This window comes from Bubalus kerabau, chromosome 7 (assembly GCF_029407905.1).
Source record: "Bubalus kerabau isolate K-KA32 ecotype Philippines breed swamp buffalo chromosome 7, PCC_UOA_SB_1v2, whole genome shotgun sequence".
NCBI classification, from domain to species: Eukaryota; Metazoa; Chordata; class Mammalia; order Artiodactyla; family Bovidae; genus Bubalus; species Bubalus kerabau.
The window spans coordinates 44,322,094-44,339,706 of record NC_073630.1 but is presented as its reverse complement, the minus strand read 5'-3'; the positions used below and the strand labels follow the sequence as shown (position 1 = coordinate 44,339,706).

General features: G+C 39.8%; 2 protein-coding genes across 12 annotated transcripts in view; one reads left to right on the top strand and one right to left on the bottom strand.

Annotated features, from left to right (window-relative positions):
- KCNIP4 (potassium voltage-gated channel interacting protein 4) overlaps window positions 1-554 on the top strand; it is a 244,023-nt gene extending 243,469 nt beyond the window's left edge. For both annotated transcript variants that reach the window (XM_055588138.1, XM_055588139.1), the window contains exon 8: window positions 378-554. In XM_055588138.1, coding sequence (XP_055444113.1) covers window positions 378-425 — 48 coding nt within the window. In that variant the 3' untranslated portion in view covers window positions 426-554. The remainder of the gene's footprint in view (window positions 1-377) is intronic.
- A 1,315-nt stretch (window positions 555-1,869) lies between these two features.
- The window catches only part of PACRGL (parkin coregulated like), a 28,298-nt gene continuing 12,554 nt past the window's right edge, over window positions 1,870-17,613 (bottom strand). For 7 of the 10 annotated variants that reach the window (XM_055588128.1, XM_055588136.1, XM_055588129.1 and 4 more), the window contains 2 exons: window positions 6,625-6,705; window positions 2,761-3,536 (listed from right to left, as the gene is read on the bottom strand). In XM_055588128.1, the coding sequence (XP_055444103.1) occupies window positions 3,480-3,536; window positions 6,625-6,705 (138 nt within the window). In that variant the 3' untranslated portion in view covers window positions 2,761-3,479. Of the gene's footprint in view, window positions 2,634-2,760; window positions 3,537-6,624; window positions 6,706-17,613 lie in introns of those variants that run through there. The other 3 variants (XR_008716995.1, XM_055588134.1, XM_055588135.1) reach the window with 3 other exon arrangements.

The following is a 17,613-nucleotide window of genomic DNA, read 5'->3' as shown; positions in this document are numbered from 1 at the left end:
CTGTCTCCTTCCATTTGTACAAGTCCCTGTGATTTGGCCTCTGATGACCAGATATGGCAGTTTGCATTGCTCACTTTGTATACGCTCTGTGCTACCTCTCCAGTTTCCGTACTGGCATTCTAATTGGAGAAATATCCTCTCTTAACACCAAGTCAGAGTTAAATAGGTCTTTAAAGCCTGGTGGACTCAGTAAAACATAGAACAGGCTCTCCACAGTATCAGCATGGAAAATGGATAGAAGCGTATTTACATTTGCAGACACAGTATTTGAACATTTGGCACAGGAGGTTGGTGGGGGTTGGCGATCCTTAGAGGCAAAATAGTGCACTTTCCTTTACAGATATGGTGAATTAAATTCCACTGTTTCTCCTTTACAGGATGAAAACATCATGCGCTCCATGCAGCTCTTCGAAAATGTGATTTAGCTTGTCAAATACGTCCTCAAATAGACAAAAGTGAACGATTCTATCACACAAAGCTGGAGCTACCACTTTTAGCATAGATTGCTCAGCTTTACAATGAGGCACATTATGCAAACAAGCTTTGTTTTAATATAAAGCAACCCCCAAAAGATTTGAGTTGTCCATTTATAAATCTGCATCCTTTTCATAATGCCACTGAGTCCATGGGATGTTCTAAGTCATTTCATACCCTGTGAATATTCAAAAGGAATAGAATCTGGCATATAGTTTTATTCATTCTTTAGCCATGTGATTATTGAAGCTTTCACATTATTGGTGATTTTAAAATATCAGTGTTTTTTGCTACTCACTTGTATGTATTCAGCCCCAGGATTTTAAATGGTTTTCTAAAATAGTAGCATCTGTACTTAATTTCCAGCTATTAGTTTCCATGTTTGAATGCTGTAATTCCAGTTATAATTTAAGTAAACAAAACAAGATTACTATAATTGGAAAAAACACACACACACACACACACATAGTCCCAGTTTCTCTGGATTTGCTGCCTTCTGTTAAAACCTTCATTTATCTGGCATTTTTTATAACACGAAACAAATCAGTTTATCCCAGATGTCATCATATGCCTAATAGAGCTTATTTAATAAGCAGTTCTCAATTTTTCATAATATGTATTATAGCCAAGGCCTACATGATATATGTAATTTTGGATTTGTTCAATCCTATAGGTTGACTGTTTTCTGTCACTAAGTGGAAGTCCAAGAAGGTGTGAAACAAAGTGAGGATGTCCACAGGCTTATGAAAAGGGTCAGGACATCTGTCCTCTAGTCCATGGCAGTGCTTAGCAAGTTCATTCTTAACCGCATTCAAGGCCTATTCCATTCTGACTGCCTCCTGGCACCTTTACATTATGTGCCATTCAGGGACAAAGAAATCTTGGCTACCCCAATGCCTACTAGGTACAAACAGCAAGTAGAATTCACTTTGAGAGCACCACTGATTCCATTATATTAAGCACTAGAATACCAAAATTTAGTAGAAAATGAATATAAATGCTAAGCAACTCCTCTGGATTGTATTATGATTTAACTCATCATAAAACTCCAATTATTCAGATTATTTTTAATGACCTTAAGCCAAAATCGTAAAGCTGCCACAGTATTACTAAAGATACACACACCTTCCTTGTTTTGCAGAAATATCACCAAGACCAAGAGGCTAGAGTAGGAGGAAATTTGCAACTGTCTGTGCAACAATAAATCAGGTATCTATTCTGGTGTAGACATAGGATGTTGAAAGCTGCCCTGCTATCACCAGTGTAGAAATTAAGAGTAGTACAATACATGTACACTGAACTTGGCCATCGCGTGTTTGTGTAAACTCAATGTGCACATTTTGTATTTCAAAATGAAAAAATAAAAGCAAATAAAATGTTTATAACTCTACTGTCTATGTTATAGGTCTTTATTTCAATACATTTTATAATTAGACGAAACACATAAAGTTTTTCCTATGGGATTTTCTAAACTGTAGAGATCTTGGTCTCTGGGTGGTGCTAAAGTGCAAGGAAAAAGAGTCAGAGCAAGGGCAGTGGGCAGGCAGGCGTGTGACTGATGCGACCTGAGGATGTGATGAGAGTAGACTTGAGGGAAGAATGGGTGAGGCAGGGGACCAGGAAGGACAGGAGACCTGAGGGAGAAGGAGCATTTCTGCAGTTAGAACTTTTTAGAAGTTACTTAGATTTTAAATTACATTTGTGAGATTGCACCTGAAATGAGAATTATCTACACAAAGAGATCACTCCACATATCTGAGGAATAAAGAAAGGGTGAACATCCTTCTGGGATAGAATGTGAAACTGTGAACATGCTCGATCATGTCCAGCTCTTTGTGATCCCAAGACTGTTGCCTGCCAGGCTCCTCTGTCCACGGGACTCTCCAGGCAAGAATACCGAAGTGGGTAGTCATTTTCTCCAGGGGATCCTCCCGACCCAGGGATCGAACCTGGGTCTCCCACATTGCAGGCGGATTCTTTACTGTCTGAGCCACCAAGGAAGCTCCTTCTGGGATGGAGCTGCTGCTCTAAACTCCATCTCTTCAGAAGGCTCAGCCAGCCTTGGACTTGGAATGGCTACTCAGGGCCCTAAGGCTCTCCTCCTGCCCAGAAGGTGAAGGGTCTTCTTGTTTTCTGTTTCTCTCCCTCTAGTCCTTTCTCTGTAGAAAGATCTAGAATCAGCTTCTATTACATCAACACTCAGAACTACACTTATAAGTAATGCTTTAATAGCTTTTTCAACTAAGCTAATTGTTAAACATAAGCAAGCACAACAAAATAACTGAATACATGTAAGAGTTTTAAGATTTTAATTTCTGAATATCTTCATGTACTGAATACCAGTACTTTCAGACTATGAAATAAACATATATTCACTTAAATACAATTAACACCTAAATTTAGGTAATTTTAATGAGTTGTAATAAACAACCATACTTAAAAGAGAATTTACACATTAAAAAGCTTTTTCTTAAAGTAGAATACTCTGGAAAGAAATTTTTTCCAAGCATTCTGCATTATAAAATACATACTTACAAACAATATAATTAACAGTGAATTCACAAATATTTGTCCACTATTTTAAACTCCCATAGACTTAACAGATATAAAACCCAGGAAATAGCAGAATGTCTAAAAGTAAGTACACAGGTACAAACTGACTGTGTAAATGTTATATACAAAAGGCACCAGAAAATACATACAAACCTATCCACTGTAAACCCAGTAACTGCTGTTCACACAAATCACAAAAAAAAAAGAAAAAAATTAACCCCACAAGATTGTAGTATTATGGAACATTTTTAATAGTTTTCCATTATTAACCATTCTTTCTTTTTGATGAATAACTTGTACTATGATTCGGTGGACTTGTGTATATACTTATCCAAGGCCAGTAATAATGAAGGATGGCTGTGATTTACGAAAGAATAAGCTGAAGTGACTCTGAACAGGTTTTACAGATATCCGTGGTCAGCGTTTAACACCTGTCATTCATGCTCCTTTCTTCAACAGCATATGGAGCAATATGTCGGAATTTTAGATTTGATGACGATAAGGCTTCCCTGTCAACAGAAGAAAATTTTAGCCTCATTTGTTATCATGCAGGGTTCCCCTAATAGGTACTATGTTGACAGGAGCATGCCTAAAATAGTGTTCAAAGCTCCAAACAAACAAACCAAATAGCATGGGAGCAGAATAATGGAAAGAGAAGTAGAACCTTTTTCCTGAGTTAAATAAAATATAGGTTGTCTCTTTTTGTGGTTTAAAAATATTTAACTAGAAAAGTAGTTAGAAACCAGACTACCAGTTTTTTAATCGATCTCTAGCCAATCACTTCCCTATCAAATCTGGGGCTCATTACTTTTCTATACCTCAGATTCTAGCTCTTTAAAGGGGGATAACAACAAAATCCACCTCTGACGGCTGTAGGAAAGATTAAATGAATCTAATGTCTAAAATGTACTCAATAGAGTACCTATCATGCAGTAAGTTCTTACCTGCTTGATAAAGATCAGGACGTGTATTTGTAATGTACTTTCCCAAGACATACATATATATCATTTAAAAAGAAAACTGAATCAGGCTAAGAATAAACCAGTTTCAATTTAAGGCATATAGTAAACTGATTAGTTCTAAGAAAAAGACGTCATGGCTGTCTGTAATATTTTTTTTCCCCAGAAGTTGAGTCCTCTGATCATTGTAATACACACGAGCCCTAAGAAATAAGAAACTATAACACTGAGAAGATTGTCTCATAAAGACCCATCTCCAATATTAAAAGAAAAGATATAAACATTGAAGTTTTTAGAAAAGGAAGAACATCATTAATTTCATGATGGAATATAAAGTACCTAAACTCCAATACTTTGGCCACCTGATGCGAAGAGCTGACTCATTTGAAAAGACCCTGATGCTAGGAAGGATTGAGGGCGGGAGGAGATGGGGATGACAGAGGATGAGATGGCTGGATGGCATCACTGACTCAATGGACATGGGTTTTGGTGGACTCCGGGAGTTGGTGATGGCAGGGAGGCCTGGCGTGCTGTGATTCATAGGGTCGCAAAGAGTCGGACACGACTGAGCGACTGAACTGAACTGAAGGCAAGTACAATAATAATTGTCATGGGACAGTCTTTGATATGTGATCAAAACTTCCTATTACAATTACATTAATTATTACTAAAATATTATGTAAGACATTAGAAGGAGGGAAAAAGAACAGAAAAAGTCTGAGGGAATACCCAACACTTAATAGATTTTATAACTTCAAAATCTTTTTATTCTGTATTAGCATGACTAAAAACTAGTACAATTCAGTGGCAATAAGAGAACAACACTGCTAGCTGTCACTGGGATCCTTGAATTGGTCACCTACATCCTCTGTATTCCCCCTCCAAATCCTAGTGAGCTATTTCTAACCTGTGCCTGTGTGTATGCTCAATCATGTCCAACTCATTTTGACTCCATGGACTGTAGCCTACCAGGCTCCTCTGTCCATCGAATTTTCCAGACAAGAATACTGGAGTGGGTTGCCATTTCCACTTCCAGGGGATCTTTCTGACCCAGGGATCAAACCTGCGTCTCCTATGTCTCCTGCATTGGCAGGTGGATTCTTTACCACTGAGCCACCTGGGAAGCCCATTTCTAACCTGTATTTACTCACAAACTGTCCCCTCTTCCACACATACCCCCATGAAATCTAAGGTGCTGGGCTGCCCTTTTCTAGTTGCCCAGGCCCCATACCAGGCCACATCTGCAGAGTTTCAGGTTGAAAAGTCTTGTCATCATTATTTAGCATCTGTTTATTTTCATTTCAGAGAGGAAGGGGCAAATTATTTATAATTCTCAGAACAGCAAACACATGTATAAGCAAGAAGAATTCCTTTCTGTGCTGGGAAGGGATACTGGACTGACTAGGGTGTGATTCTGTGCATTTTAACAAGGTGTCTGAAGGTTAACCCTCCACCTCGACTCACACAACAAAGAAACCCATTATCTAGTAGCCCGGGGACTGACTTTCACATTATAAACTTTACCCTAGAACTCCATCATGGGAAAAAAAAAAAAAACAAAAAAACAATCAATTTAAAAAGTCACTGAAATTGGTCAAATTAAGTAATTTAGGCAATGCTTAAACTAAAACATCTGCCATATTAAAATTCTATCGATCATGTAAATTTTCTTTATAATCAAGTACCTAGAGCAAAATTGAGTTCTGCAATGTTAATCCCATGCAACTCTGATTAAATGTAACATCCAAAACACGGTTGACTCACTGCATTATGGAAATATTTCCAAGACTAGAATATTTGAACACATTTTTCAAGTGACGAAAATTCAATCACCCCAGTTATTTGACAACACACAGAGAGTAATGAAATCCCCCACATCCCGGTACCTTCCTGCAAGTAGACTAGTCAGCTAAATCACTCCTCTGTGTGCGCGTACACAGGTTCAAGCGAGCACATGTACCTTCCAGACAGAACAACCCAGCCATCTGGGAACCTCATCTCAACCTTTGATTATGGACAGACTTCAAACTGTTCAGACAGAAAAGATGACAAATAAAAGGAAAAAAAAAAAACCGACTCTTTCTTCCTCTTAGTCCTTTTTTTTTTTTTTGAACTTCCCAATGGTAAAAGCAAAAACATCCAAAACACTTTAAATAAAAAAAATCTGGAGAGCTGTTCTAAAAGGAGCGCCACACGGGAAACACAGTGAGAGTGCACAGGCCCCACCTTTACACAACCTGGGTCTGGATCCTCGTGCTTAAAAACCGTGTGACCTACTACTAACATACAGCATAGGGAACCACATTTTATAGTAGGCTGTAAGGGAAGAGCATCTGGAAAAAAGTTTATATACATATATATATATATACGTATATATATGTATGGATACACAGCTGAATCACTGCTCTGTACACCTGAAACATGACATCGTAAATCAACTATACTTCAATTTAAAAAAAAAAACAAAAAACTCTGTGACCTAGGCAAGACAGAAACTCTGAGCTCTAAAAAGAGAATAATCATATTAACTCCACATGGTTACTTGAGCCTGAAGTGAGATAACATGTTATAGGATCAATTTTACAATACGACTAAAATTTTTAGAAACTACGGTTTATGGAGAATAATGCTCACTTACACCTCCGCCATGCTGCTCCAGCTTCTGTAACGCAGTGGTGATTGGTTCTTTGAATTTCTTGTCCCTTAATCTCTTAGAAAGCTTTGAAAATAAGATTAAAAGAATGAAATGATTTTAAAAAGTAACACTATTCACCATAAACATTAGTAAAAATTCACCAATAGGGTAACTAGAAATAATACCATTGAGTCTTTACTATATAGTAAGTATATAAATACCACTTATTTTGTTTTAGATTGCAAGGCTTCTTTTAGGAAATATTTCATAAAAGCTTACATAGAATAGATTCACTGTGCCCGTTTAAAAAGATGGATTTAGGGGAGGAGCCAAGATGACGGAGGAGTAGGACGGGGAGAACACTTTCTCCCCCACAAATTCATCAAAAGAGCATTTAAACGTCGAGTAAATTCCACAAAACAACTTCTGAATGCCGGCAGAGGACATCAGGCACCCAGAAAAGCAACCCAACTCTTCGAAAGGAGGTAGGAAAAAATATAAAAGACAAAAAAGAGACAAAAGAGGGAGGGACGGAGTTTCGTCCCGGGAAGGGGGTCTTAAAAAGAGAGAAGTTTCCAAACACCAGGAAACTGTGCCGAATCTGTGCCGAGCTTTGGAAGCACAGAGGGCAACATAAAAGGGAGGAAAAATAAATAAATAAACAATTAAAAATCGCAGATTGTGAGCCCTATGGTAACTCCCCCAGCGGAGAAGCAGTGCAAACGCCCGCACACGGCATTAGCAAGCGGGGGCTGGGCAGGGAAGCGCGGCGCGGGCTGTGTCCCTTAGAGTAAGAATCAGCCCGAATGTCCTGAGCGCTATCTGAGCGAAATAATTTGGGCTAGCAAACCAGACTGTGGGATATCTACCACGCAAAAAGCCAGCCCTAACCTAAGACACCGCCAGGCCCGTGCACAGAACAAAGGACTGAATAGAGATAGCCGGTTGCAGACCTTCCCCCTCCGGAGACAGGCAGCCAGAGCTGTTAAGGGGGCAATCGCAGCCCAAGAGAGACACTATCTATAAAACTGTAAGCAGGCTTCTTTGCTAACTAAAACTTCTTGGGGGTCTGGACGGTCAACATCTGCCTGAGAATGTGCGCCAGTTTTACACCCAGATAACCGAGTGGCGGGGAGGCGATAAGTCGCAGCATTGGCGCCCGCCAAACACATCACCTGAGCTGCTCCGATCTGGGAAGAGCACAAAACGCAGGCCCAACCGAGTCTGCACCTCTGAGGACTACCCGAGTGCCTGAACCTGAGCGGCTTGGACCTGGGAGCTCAGCCCAGGGCCGGCCTCTGATTGTTCCCGGCGGAACAACCTAGAGCCCGAGCAGTGTGGGCAGGGAGGCTACACGTGCCGTGAGTGGGGGCAGACCCAGTGTGGCTGAGGCACTGCGAGCGCACGCCAGTGTTATCTGTTTGCAGCATCCCTCCCTCCCTCCCCACAGCACGGCTGAACAAGTGAGCCTAAATAAAATAAAAAAAATATTGTCCTCCACCGTCCCCTTTGTGTCAGGACGGGAACCAGACACTGAAGAGACCAGCAAACAGAAGAAGCTATAACAGAGGGAAATGCCTTGGAAGCTACAGGCCATAGATTAAAACCCTGTGGTTACTGTGGACTACATAGGAAGGGGCCTACAGATCTTGAGAAATATAAGTCAGACCAAGGAACTAGCCAAAAATGAACTGAACCCACAATACTCACAACAAAACCAGAGAAAGACCTAGATATATTTTTACTATTTTTACGATCAATCTTTCTTTCTTTAAATTTTTAATTTTTTTAAGAAAAAAATTTTAAGTCCTCTATTGTCCTTTAATTTTCACTTTTATAACTATTACTTTGCAAAAAAAAAAAAAAAGACCCTATTTTTTTTTCTTCAGCAAACTTCATATATATATTTTATAATTTTTTGACCGTGTTTTGTTTTGTTTTGTTTTTTTCTTTTTCTTCTTTTCTTTAACATTGTATTTTTGAAATTCCAAACTCTTCTCTAGATTTTTAATTTTAGCCTTTTGGTATATGTTATCAATTTTGTACCTATAGTTTTTTTCATAATTTGTGACTTTTTTTTCCCTCTGTTTCTTTCTCTTCTTCTTTTGTATAACATCGTATATCTGCAATTCCAAACTCTACTCAAGATTTTTAATTTATGCTTTTTGGTATTTGATATCAATTTTGTACCTGTATTTTCTTTATAATTTTTGCAACATTGTTTTTGTTGGTTTGTTTGTTTTCTCTCTTTATTTTTCTTCTTCTTTTTTTTAACATTGTATTTTTGAAATTCCAAACTCTACTCTAGATTTTTAACTTTTGCTTTTTGGTATTAGTTATCAATTTTGAACCTGTAGTTTCTTTATAATTTTCACGACCTGTTTGTTTTTCTTTGTTCATTTTTTCTCTCTTTCTTTTCCTTCTTTTCTTTAACATTGTATTTTTGAAATTCCAAACTCTACTCTAGATTTTTAATTTTAGCCTTTTGGTATATGTTATCAATTTTGTACATATAGTTTTTTTTTATAATTTCTGTGACTTTTTTTTTCCCTCTGTTTCTTTCTCTTCTTCTTTTATATAACATCATATATCTGCAATTCCAACTCTACTCTAGATTTTTAATTTTTGCTTTTTGGTATTAGTTATCAATTTTGTACCTGTAGTTTCTTTATAATTTTTGCAACCTTGTTTGTTTTTCTTTGTTCGTTTTTTCTCTCTTTCTTTTCCTTCTTCTTTTCATTAACATCGCATTTTTGAAATTCCAAACTCTACTCTAGATTTTTAATTTTTGCTTTTATGTATTTGTTACCAATTTTGTACCTTTAAGAACCCAATCTTCAGGACCCATTTTTCACTAGGGAACGAGATTACTGGCTTGACTGCTCTCTCTCCCTTTGGACTCTCCGTTTTCTCCACCAGGTTGCCTGTATCTCCTCCCTAACCCCTCTCTACTCTACCCAACTCTGTGAATTTCTGTGTGTTCCAGACGGTGGAGAACACTTAGGGAACTGATTACTGGCTGGATCTGTCTCCCTCCTTTTCATTTCCCCCTTTTATCCTTCTGGCCACCTCTGTCTCCTGCCTCCTTCTTCTCTTATCTGTATAACTCCGTGAACATCTCTGAGCGGTCCAGTTGTGGAGTGCACATAAGGAAGTGACTACTGGCTAGCCCACTCTCTCCACTATTGATTCCACCTCATCTCATTTGGGTCACCTCTAACTCCCTCCTCCCACTTCTCTTCATGTAAAGCTGTGAACCTCTCTGAGTGACCCTCACAGTAGAGAAACTTTTCATCTTTAACATAGATGTTTTATCAATGGTGCTGTATAGAAGGAGAAGTTTTGAAACTACTGTAAAAATAAGACCGATAACTGGAAGTAGGAGGCTTAAGTCCAAACCCTGACTCCAGGGAACTCCTGACTCCAAGGAACATTACTTGACAGGAGCTCATCAAACGCCTCCATACCGACACTGAAACCAAGCACCACACAAGGGCCAACAAGTTCCAGGGCAAGACATACCAAGCAAATTCTCCAGCAACACAGGAACACAGCCCTGAGCTTCAAGATACAGGCTGCCCAAAGTCACCCCAAAACCATAGACATCTCATAACACATTACTGGACATTTCATTACACTCCAGAGAGAAGAAATACAGCTCCATCCACCAGAACATCGACACAAGCTTCCCTAACCAGGAAACCATGACAAGCCACCTGTACAAACCCACACACAGTGAGGAAATGCCACAATAAAGAGAACTCCACAAACTGCCAGAATACAGAAAGGACACCCCAAACTCAGCAATTTAAACAAGATGAAGAGACAGAGGAATAGCCAGCAGATAAAGGAACAGGATAAATGCCCACCAAACCAAACAAAAGAGGAAGAGATAGGGAATCTACCTGATAAAGAATTCCGAATAATGATAGTGAAATTGATCCAAAATCTTGAAATTAAAATGGAATCACAGATAAATAGCCTGGAGGCAAGGATTGAGAAGATGCAAGAAAGGTTTAACAAGGACTTAGAAGAAATAAAAAAGAGTCAATATATAATGAATAATGCAATAAGTGAAATTAAAAACACTCTGGAGGCAACAAATAGTAGAATAACAGAGGCAGAAGATAGGATTAGTGAATTAGAAGATAGAATGGTAGAAATAAATGAATCAGAGAGGATAAAAGAAAAACGAATTAAAAGAAATGAGGACAATCTCAGAGACCTCCAGGACAATATTAAACGCTACAACATTCGAATCATAGGGGTCCCAGAAGAAGAAGACAAAAAGAAAGACCATGAGAAAATACTTGAGGAGATAATAGTTGAAAACTTCCCTAAAATGGGGAAGGAAATAATCACCCAAGTCCAAGAAACCCAGAGGGTCCCAAACAGGATAAACCCAAGGCGAAACACCCCAAGACACATATTAATCAAATTAACAAAGATCAAACACAAAGAACAAATATTAAAAGCAGCAAGGGAAAAACAACAAATAACACACAAGGGAATACCCATAAGGATAACAGCTGATCTTTCAATAGAAACTCTTCAAGCCAGGAGGGAATGGCAAGACATACTTAAAATGATGAAAGAAAATAATCTACAGCCCAGATTATTGTACCCAGCAAGGATCTCATTCAAGTAAGAAGGAGAAAACAAAAGCTTTTCAGACAAGCAAAAGCTGAGAGAATTCTGCACCACCAAACCAGCTCTCCAACAAATACTAAAGGATATTCTCTAGACAGGAAACACAAAAACGGTGTATAAATTCGAACCCAAAACAATAAAGTAAATGGCAACGGGATCATACTTATCAGTAATTACCTTAAACGTAAATGGGTTGAATGCCCCAACCAAAAGACAAAGACTGGCTGAATGGCTCCAAAAACAAGACCCCTACATATGTTGTCTACAAGAGACCCACCTCAAAACAGGGGACGCATACAGACTGAAAGTGAAGGGCTGGAAAAACATTTTCCATGCAAATAGGGACCAAAAGAAAGCAGGAGTAGCAATACTCATATCAACAAAGACTGTGAAAAGAGACAAAGATGGTCACTACATAATGATCAAAGGATCAATCCAAGAAGAAGATATAACAATTATAAATATATATGCACCCAACATGGGAGCACCGCAGTATGTAAGACAAATGCTAACAAGTATGAAAGGAGAAATTAACAATAACACAATAATAGTGGGAGACTTTAATACCCCACTCACACCTATGGATAGATCAACTAAACAGAAAATTAACAAGGAAACACAAACTTTAAATGATACAATAGACCAGTTAGACCTAATTGATATCTATAGGACATTTCATCCCAAAACAATGAATCTCACCTTTTTCTCAAGCGCACATGGAACCTTCTCCAGGATAGATCACATCCTGGGCCATAAAGCTAGCCTTGGTAAATTCAAAAAAATAGAAATCATTCCAAGCATCTTTTCTGACCACAATGCAGTAAGATTAGATCTCAATTACAAGAGAAAAACTATTAAAAATTCCAACATATGGAGGCTGAACAACACGCTGCTGAATAACCAACAAATCACAGAATCCAAATTGGAAAAGAAGAAGTAAAGCTCTCACTGTTTGCAGATGACATGATCTTCTACATAGAAAACCCTAAAGAATCCACCAGAAAATTACTAGAACTAATCAATGACTATAGTAAAGTTGCAGGATATAAAATCAACACACAGAAATCACTTGCATTCCTATACACTAACAATGAGAAAACAGAAAGAGAAATTAAGGAAACAATTCCATTCACCATTGCAACGGAAAGAATAAAATACTTAGGAATATATCTACCTAAAGAAACTAAAGACCTATATATAGAAAACTATAAAACACTGGTGAAAGAAATCAAAGAGGACACTAACAGATGGAGAAATATACCATGTTCATGGATTGGAAGAATCAATATAGTGAAAATGAGTATACTACCCAAAGCAATCTATAGATTCAATGCAATCCCTATCAAGCTACCAACAGCATTCTTCACAGAGCTAGAACAAATAATTTCACAATTTGTATGGAAATACAAAAAACCTCGAATAGCCAAAGCGATCTTGAGAAAGAAGAATGGAACTGGAGGAATCAACCTACCTGACTTCAGGCTCTACTACAAAGCCACAGTTATCAAGACAGTTTGGTACTGGCACAAAGACAGAAATATAGATCAATGGAACAAAATAGAAAGCCCAGAGATAAATCCACGCACATATGGACACCTTATCTTTGACAAAGGAGGCAAGAATATACAATGGATTAAAGACAATCTCTTTAACAACTGGTGCTGGGAAATCTGGTCAACCACTTGTAAAAGAATGAAACTAGAACACTTTCTAACACCATACACAAAAATAAACTCAAAATGGATTAAAGATCTAAACGTAAGACCAGAAACTATAAAACTCCTAGAGGAGAACATAGGCAAAACACTCTCTGACATACATCACAGCAGGATCCTCTATGACCCACCTCCCAGAATATTGGAAATAAAAGCAAAAATAAACAAATGGGACCTAATTAACCTTAAAAGCTTCTGCACATCAAAGGAAACTATTAGCAAGGTGAAAAGACAGCCTTCAGAATGGGAGAAGATAATAGCAAATGAAGCAACTGACAAACAACTAATCTCAGGAATATACAAGCAACTCCTACAGCTCAACTCCAGAAAAATAAATGACCCAACCAAAAAATGGGCCAAAGAACTAAACAGACATTTCTCCAAAGAAGACATACAGATAGCTAACAAACACATGAAAAGATGCTCAACATCACTCATTATCAGAGAAATGCAAATCAAAACCACTATGAGGTACCATTTCACACCAGTCAGAATGGCTGCAATCCAAAAGTCTACAAGCAATAAATGCTGGAGAGGGTGTGGAGAAAAGGGAACCCTCTTGCACTGTTGGTGGGAATGCAAACTAGTACAGCCACTATGGAGAACAGTGTGGAGATTCCTTAAAAAACTGGAAATAGAACTGCCTTATGATCCAGCAATCCCACTGCTGGGCATACACACTGAGGAAACCAGAAGGGAAAGAGACACGTGTACCCCAATGTTCATCGCAGCACTGTTTATAATAGCCAGGACATGGAAGCAACCTAGATGTCCATCAGCAGATGAATGGATAAGCAAGCTGTGGTACATATACACAATGGAGTATTACTCAGCCATTAAAAAGAATACATTTGAATCAGTTCTAATGAGGTGGATGAAACTGGAGCCTATTATACAGAGTGAAGTAAGCCAGAAAGAAAAACACCAATACAGTATACTAACGCATATATATGGAATTTAGAAAGATGGTAACAATAACCCTGTGTACGAGACAGCAAAAGAGACACTGATGTATAGAACAGTCTTATGGACTCTGTTGCAGAGGGAGAGGGTGGGAAGATTTGGGAGAATGGCATTGAAACATGTAAAATATCATGTATGAAACGAGTCGCCAGTCCAGGTTCGATGCACGATACTGGATGCTTGGGGCTGGTGCACTGGGACGACCCAGAGGGATGGAATGGGGAGGGAGGAGGTAGGAGGATTCAGGATGGGGAACACATGTATACCTGTGGCGGATTCATTTTGATATTTGGCAAAACTAATACAATTATGTAAAGTTTAAAAATAAAATAAAATTAAAAAAAAAAGATGGCTTTATATTATTTGATATAATACCAAACTTCCAGAATCTGCTCTAGTATTACCATACTGTAAGTTTTCCAAGTAAGGTTTCTAAGAAATTACACTCTTTCCCATTCTGTAATTGGTAAGACCATCTGGAGGACTATGATGGAAAGCTAAGCCTCTAAAGCACATGTGTCTCCTACAGTCAAAAATGGAAGAGACAACAAGGAACAGAGTATTTGCATGAATAATTCAGTAACAGTGACAGGCAGAAGAATCCGGCTAAAACCCACAAGATCACCTAAAGCCCCCAGCTACGTCCTGAAGGTCCCTGCTTGGACAGGCGGGGAGCTCTGATTGAGATGAGAGAGAGCACAGGAGTCAAAATAACAGGAGCAAAGAGGGAAACAGTGCGGTTCAGGCCCTCAGCACAACTCCTTGCTGTGTTCTCCCACCAAACGTCTGCAACACTCACCCAAAAACCTGAACCTTCCAGCCAGAGCAGGACTTGCTCATGGCTCCACTTTCTGGGGATAAAAATGGAGCCCCGGCAAGAATTCCTCATCACCAAATACTTAGCAAGCCCCTGTCCTAGAGCTGGTTTCTGGTTCTTCGTCTTCCCAGGTCTGAAAGTGACCAGGACAATTCCCACCACTGAGCACTGAGTAGCGGGTTCTTTCAGCCAGGTCATCGAAGGTTACAGAGGGTCAGAAGAGACTCCCAGAAAGATAAAAAATGTGACAAAAGCAATTCTAAAAGGGGGACAGGAAGGGCTTATCAATGTCCTGGGGATGAACAAGGAAAAGTGCCTCTTAAAGATCTTAGGTTTGTTTTCTTCAGATCATGTTACCCTTGGACAGATGACCATAGGCAGATCCACAAACCACCACCATCTCATCGCATATACCCACTGAAGTACAGATTCTTGGCCCCACAAATTACTTTAGCAGACTCTCAGGACAAAGGTCCAGGTTCTGCATTTCTAGCAAGATTCCTCGGTGTTGTACTTACTTCTTCAAGTTTGAGGATCACTGTCCTAGGGTCAGTGAACAGTCTCTCAGAGTTGAAGCTCACAAAGGATATGACTTATTTCGCATATGAAGAAAATCAGTTGTATGTATGTTCAGTAACTGGTTTTGAAATATTTTTCCTAGAAGAGTCCTTTCTTCACATAAATGTCTAATGTAGAAGTCTATGAGACATGAAAGTGCAGCCTTTCTAGCTGAATGGGTGAAGTGGGGAGAGGAGAGAGAAGGAGCATCTAACTCAGTGGTCCTCACCGTGTGTAGTTTACGGACCAGGGATGAGCCCCTACATATCCTGTTTCCAGGGCCTTCTACTTTACAGAATCCGGCGAGGGCGTGAAGGCCAGTGTGGTAGCTAGGCCTCCCCAAAGCGTTGCCACCCCAGGAAGGGAAGAGGCCCTTTCAGTCAGTCCTTGTCTTAGGAAAAGCAGAGCTCTGAGGAGGTATGTGAGTGACTGAAGATAAATGCTATGGTACCTCTAAAAACACTTAAGAGAGTTTAACCATTGATCCGGTCTCCTCCCTCCACCATGGTGGGCAGGGCTGCGAGGCTGGTAGGAAGCTCCACTTCCAGTTAGGGGAAGGATCCTTTTCTTTACACTTCACTTCCTCTTTACCTCATGCCAGTTCTCTCAGCAGATTTCATTGCTACGTATTTCTCCCCCAAAACAAAACCAACCTCCACAAGGGCAGGGGGCATGCATGGTTTTGTTTAGTATCATATTCCCTGTGCCTCAAATAATACCTGACACAAAATGGGAGGGCAGAGAGCAGCAGATTTATGTGAAACTGCTGATTGTCTCAACCAAGCAATCTAAAATTGATTGATTTATGGCCATCATCAAAAAAATTTACAAACAATAAATGTTGGAGGGGATGTAGAGAAAAGGGAACCCTCTTGCACTGTTGGTGGGAATGTAAACTGATACAGCCATTATGGAGAACAGTACAGAGATTCCTTAAAAAACAGGAATAAGTCTACCATATGACCCAGCATTCCCACTACTGGGCATATACCCTGAGAAAACCACAATTCTAAATAACACCCGTACCCCAACGTTCATTGCAGCACTATTTACAACAGCCAGGACACAGAAGAAACCTAGATGTCAATCAACGGATGAATGGACAAAGAAGATGTGGTACATATATAAATGGAATACTACTTAGCCATAAGAAGAAATGAATTTGAGTCAGCTGTAGTGAGGTGGATGAACCCAGAGCCTGCCATACATTGTCAAGTAAGTCAGAAAGAAAAAAAAAACAAATATTGTGTATTAATGCATATATATGGAATCTAGAAAAATGGCTCTGATGAACCTAGTAGAGAACGGACTTGTGCACAAGCAGGGGAAGTGAGGATGGGACAAACTGAGAAAGTAGCACTGACATATGTACACTATCATGTGCAAAACAGATAGTGGGAAGCTGCTATATCACACAGGGAGCCCAGCCTGGAGCTCTGTGACGACCTAGAGCAGTGGGATGGGAGGAGAGGGGGGAGGCTCAAGACAGAGGGGAGATATACATATATATATGTTTGGTCCTTGCCCTTCTGGATGGAAACCTCTAAACTCTTGGAAGGTCCTGCCAGGTAAGAGTGACTTTGTTTAGCTGGAGCCTTGGGCCACACCAGATAGTGCTAACAATGTGATTTACAGTCAGGGACTCCAGGCACCAAGTACCAGCTCAACTTCTAGAGGCTGGAGACCACGGTCAACCAGGCAGGCAGACAGTGATGCCGTGTGACAAACGTCTAATGAGAACCCTGGACACTCAGGCTCGAGTGAGCTTCCCACCTGGCAATGCTCCGTGCGCCTTGTGATGCACCACTGCTGGAAAACGCAAGCGCTGGCCCCCAGCTCCACTGGGAGAGAGCCAGAAGCTCCACACCTCGTCTCTTCTGGCCCTGCTCTACGCAGCGCCTCCCTTGGACGATTTCAGCCTGTATCCTTTCACTGTAATAAGCTGCAACACTGAGTACCAGCTTCTCTAAGTTCCATGAGTCATTTCAGCAAACCTAAGGGTAGTCCTGGGGACCTCCTGAAATGCAGAGTGCCCCAATTTAGGTTGTGATAGGGTTAAACTACTCATAACAGGAAAATGTCTCAACCTGAATCCTAGAGACTCACTAAAAAAATTACAATGTAAAACAAAGAAAAAAGATGAATAACACAGCTCTGCTGCTGCTTCTGCTAAGTCGCTTTAGTCGTGTCCGACTCTGTGCAACCCCATAGACGGCAGCCCACCAGGCTCCGCCACCCCTGGGATTCTCCAGGCAAGAACACTGGAGTGGGTTGCCATTTCCTTCTCCA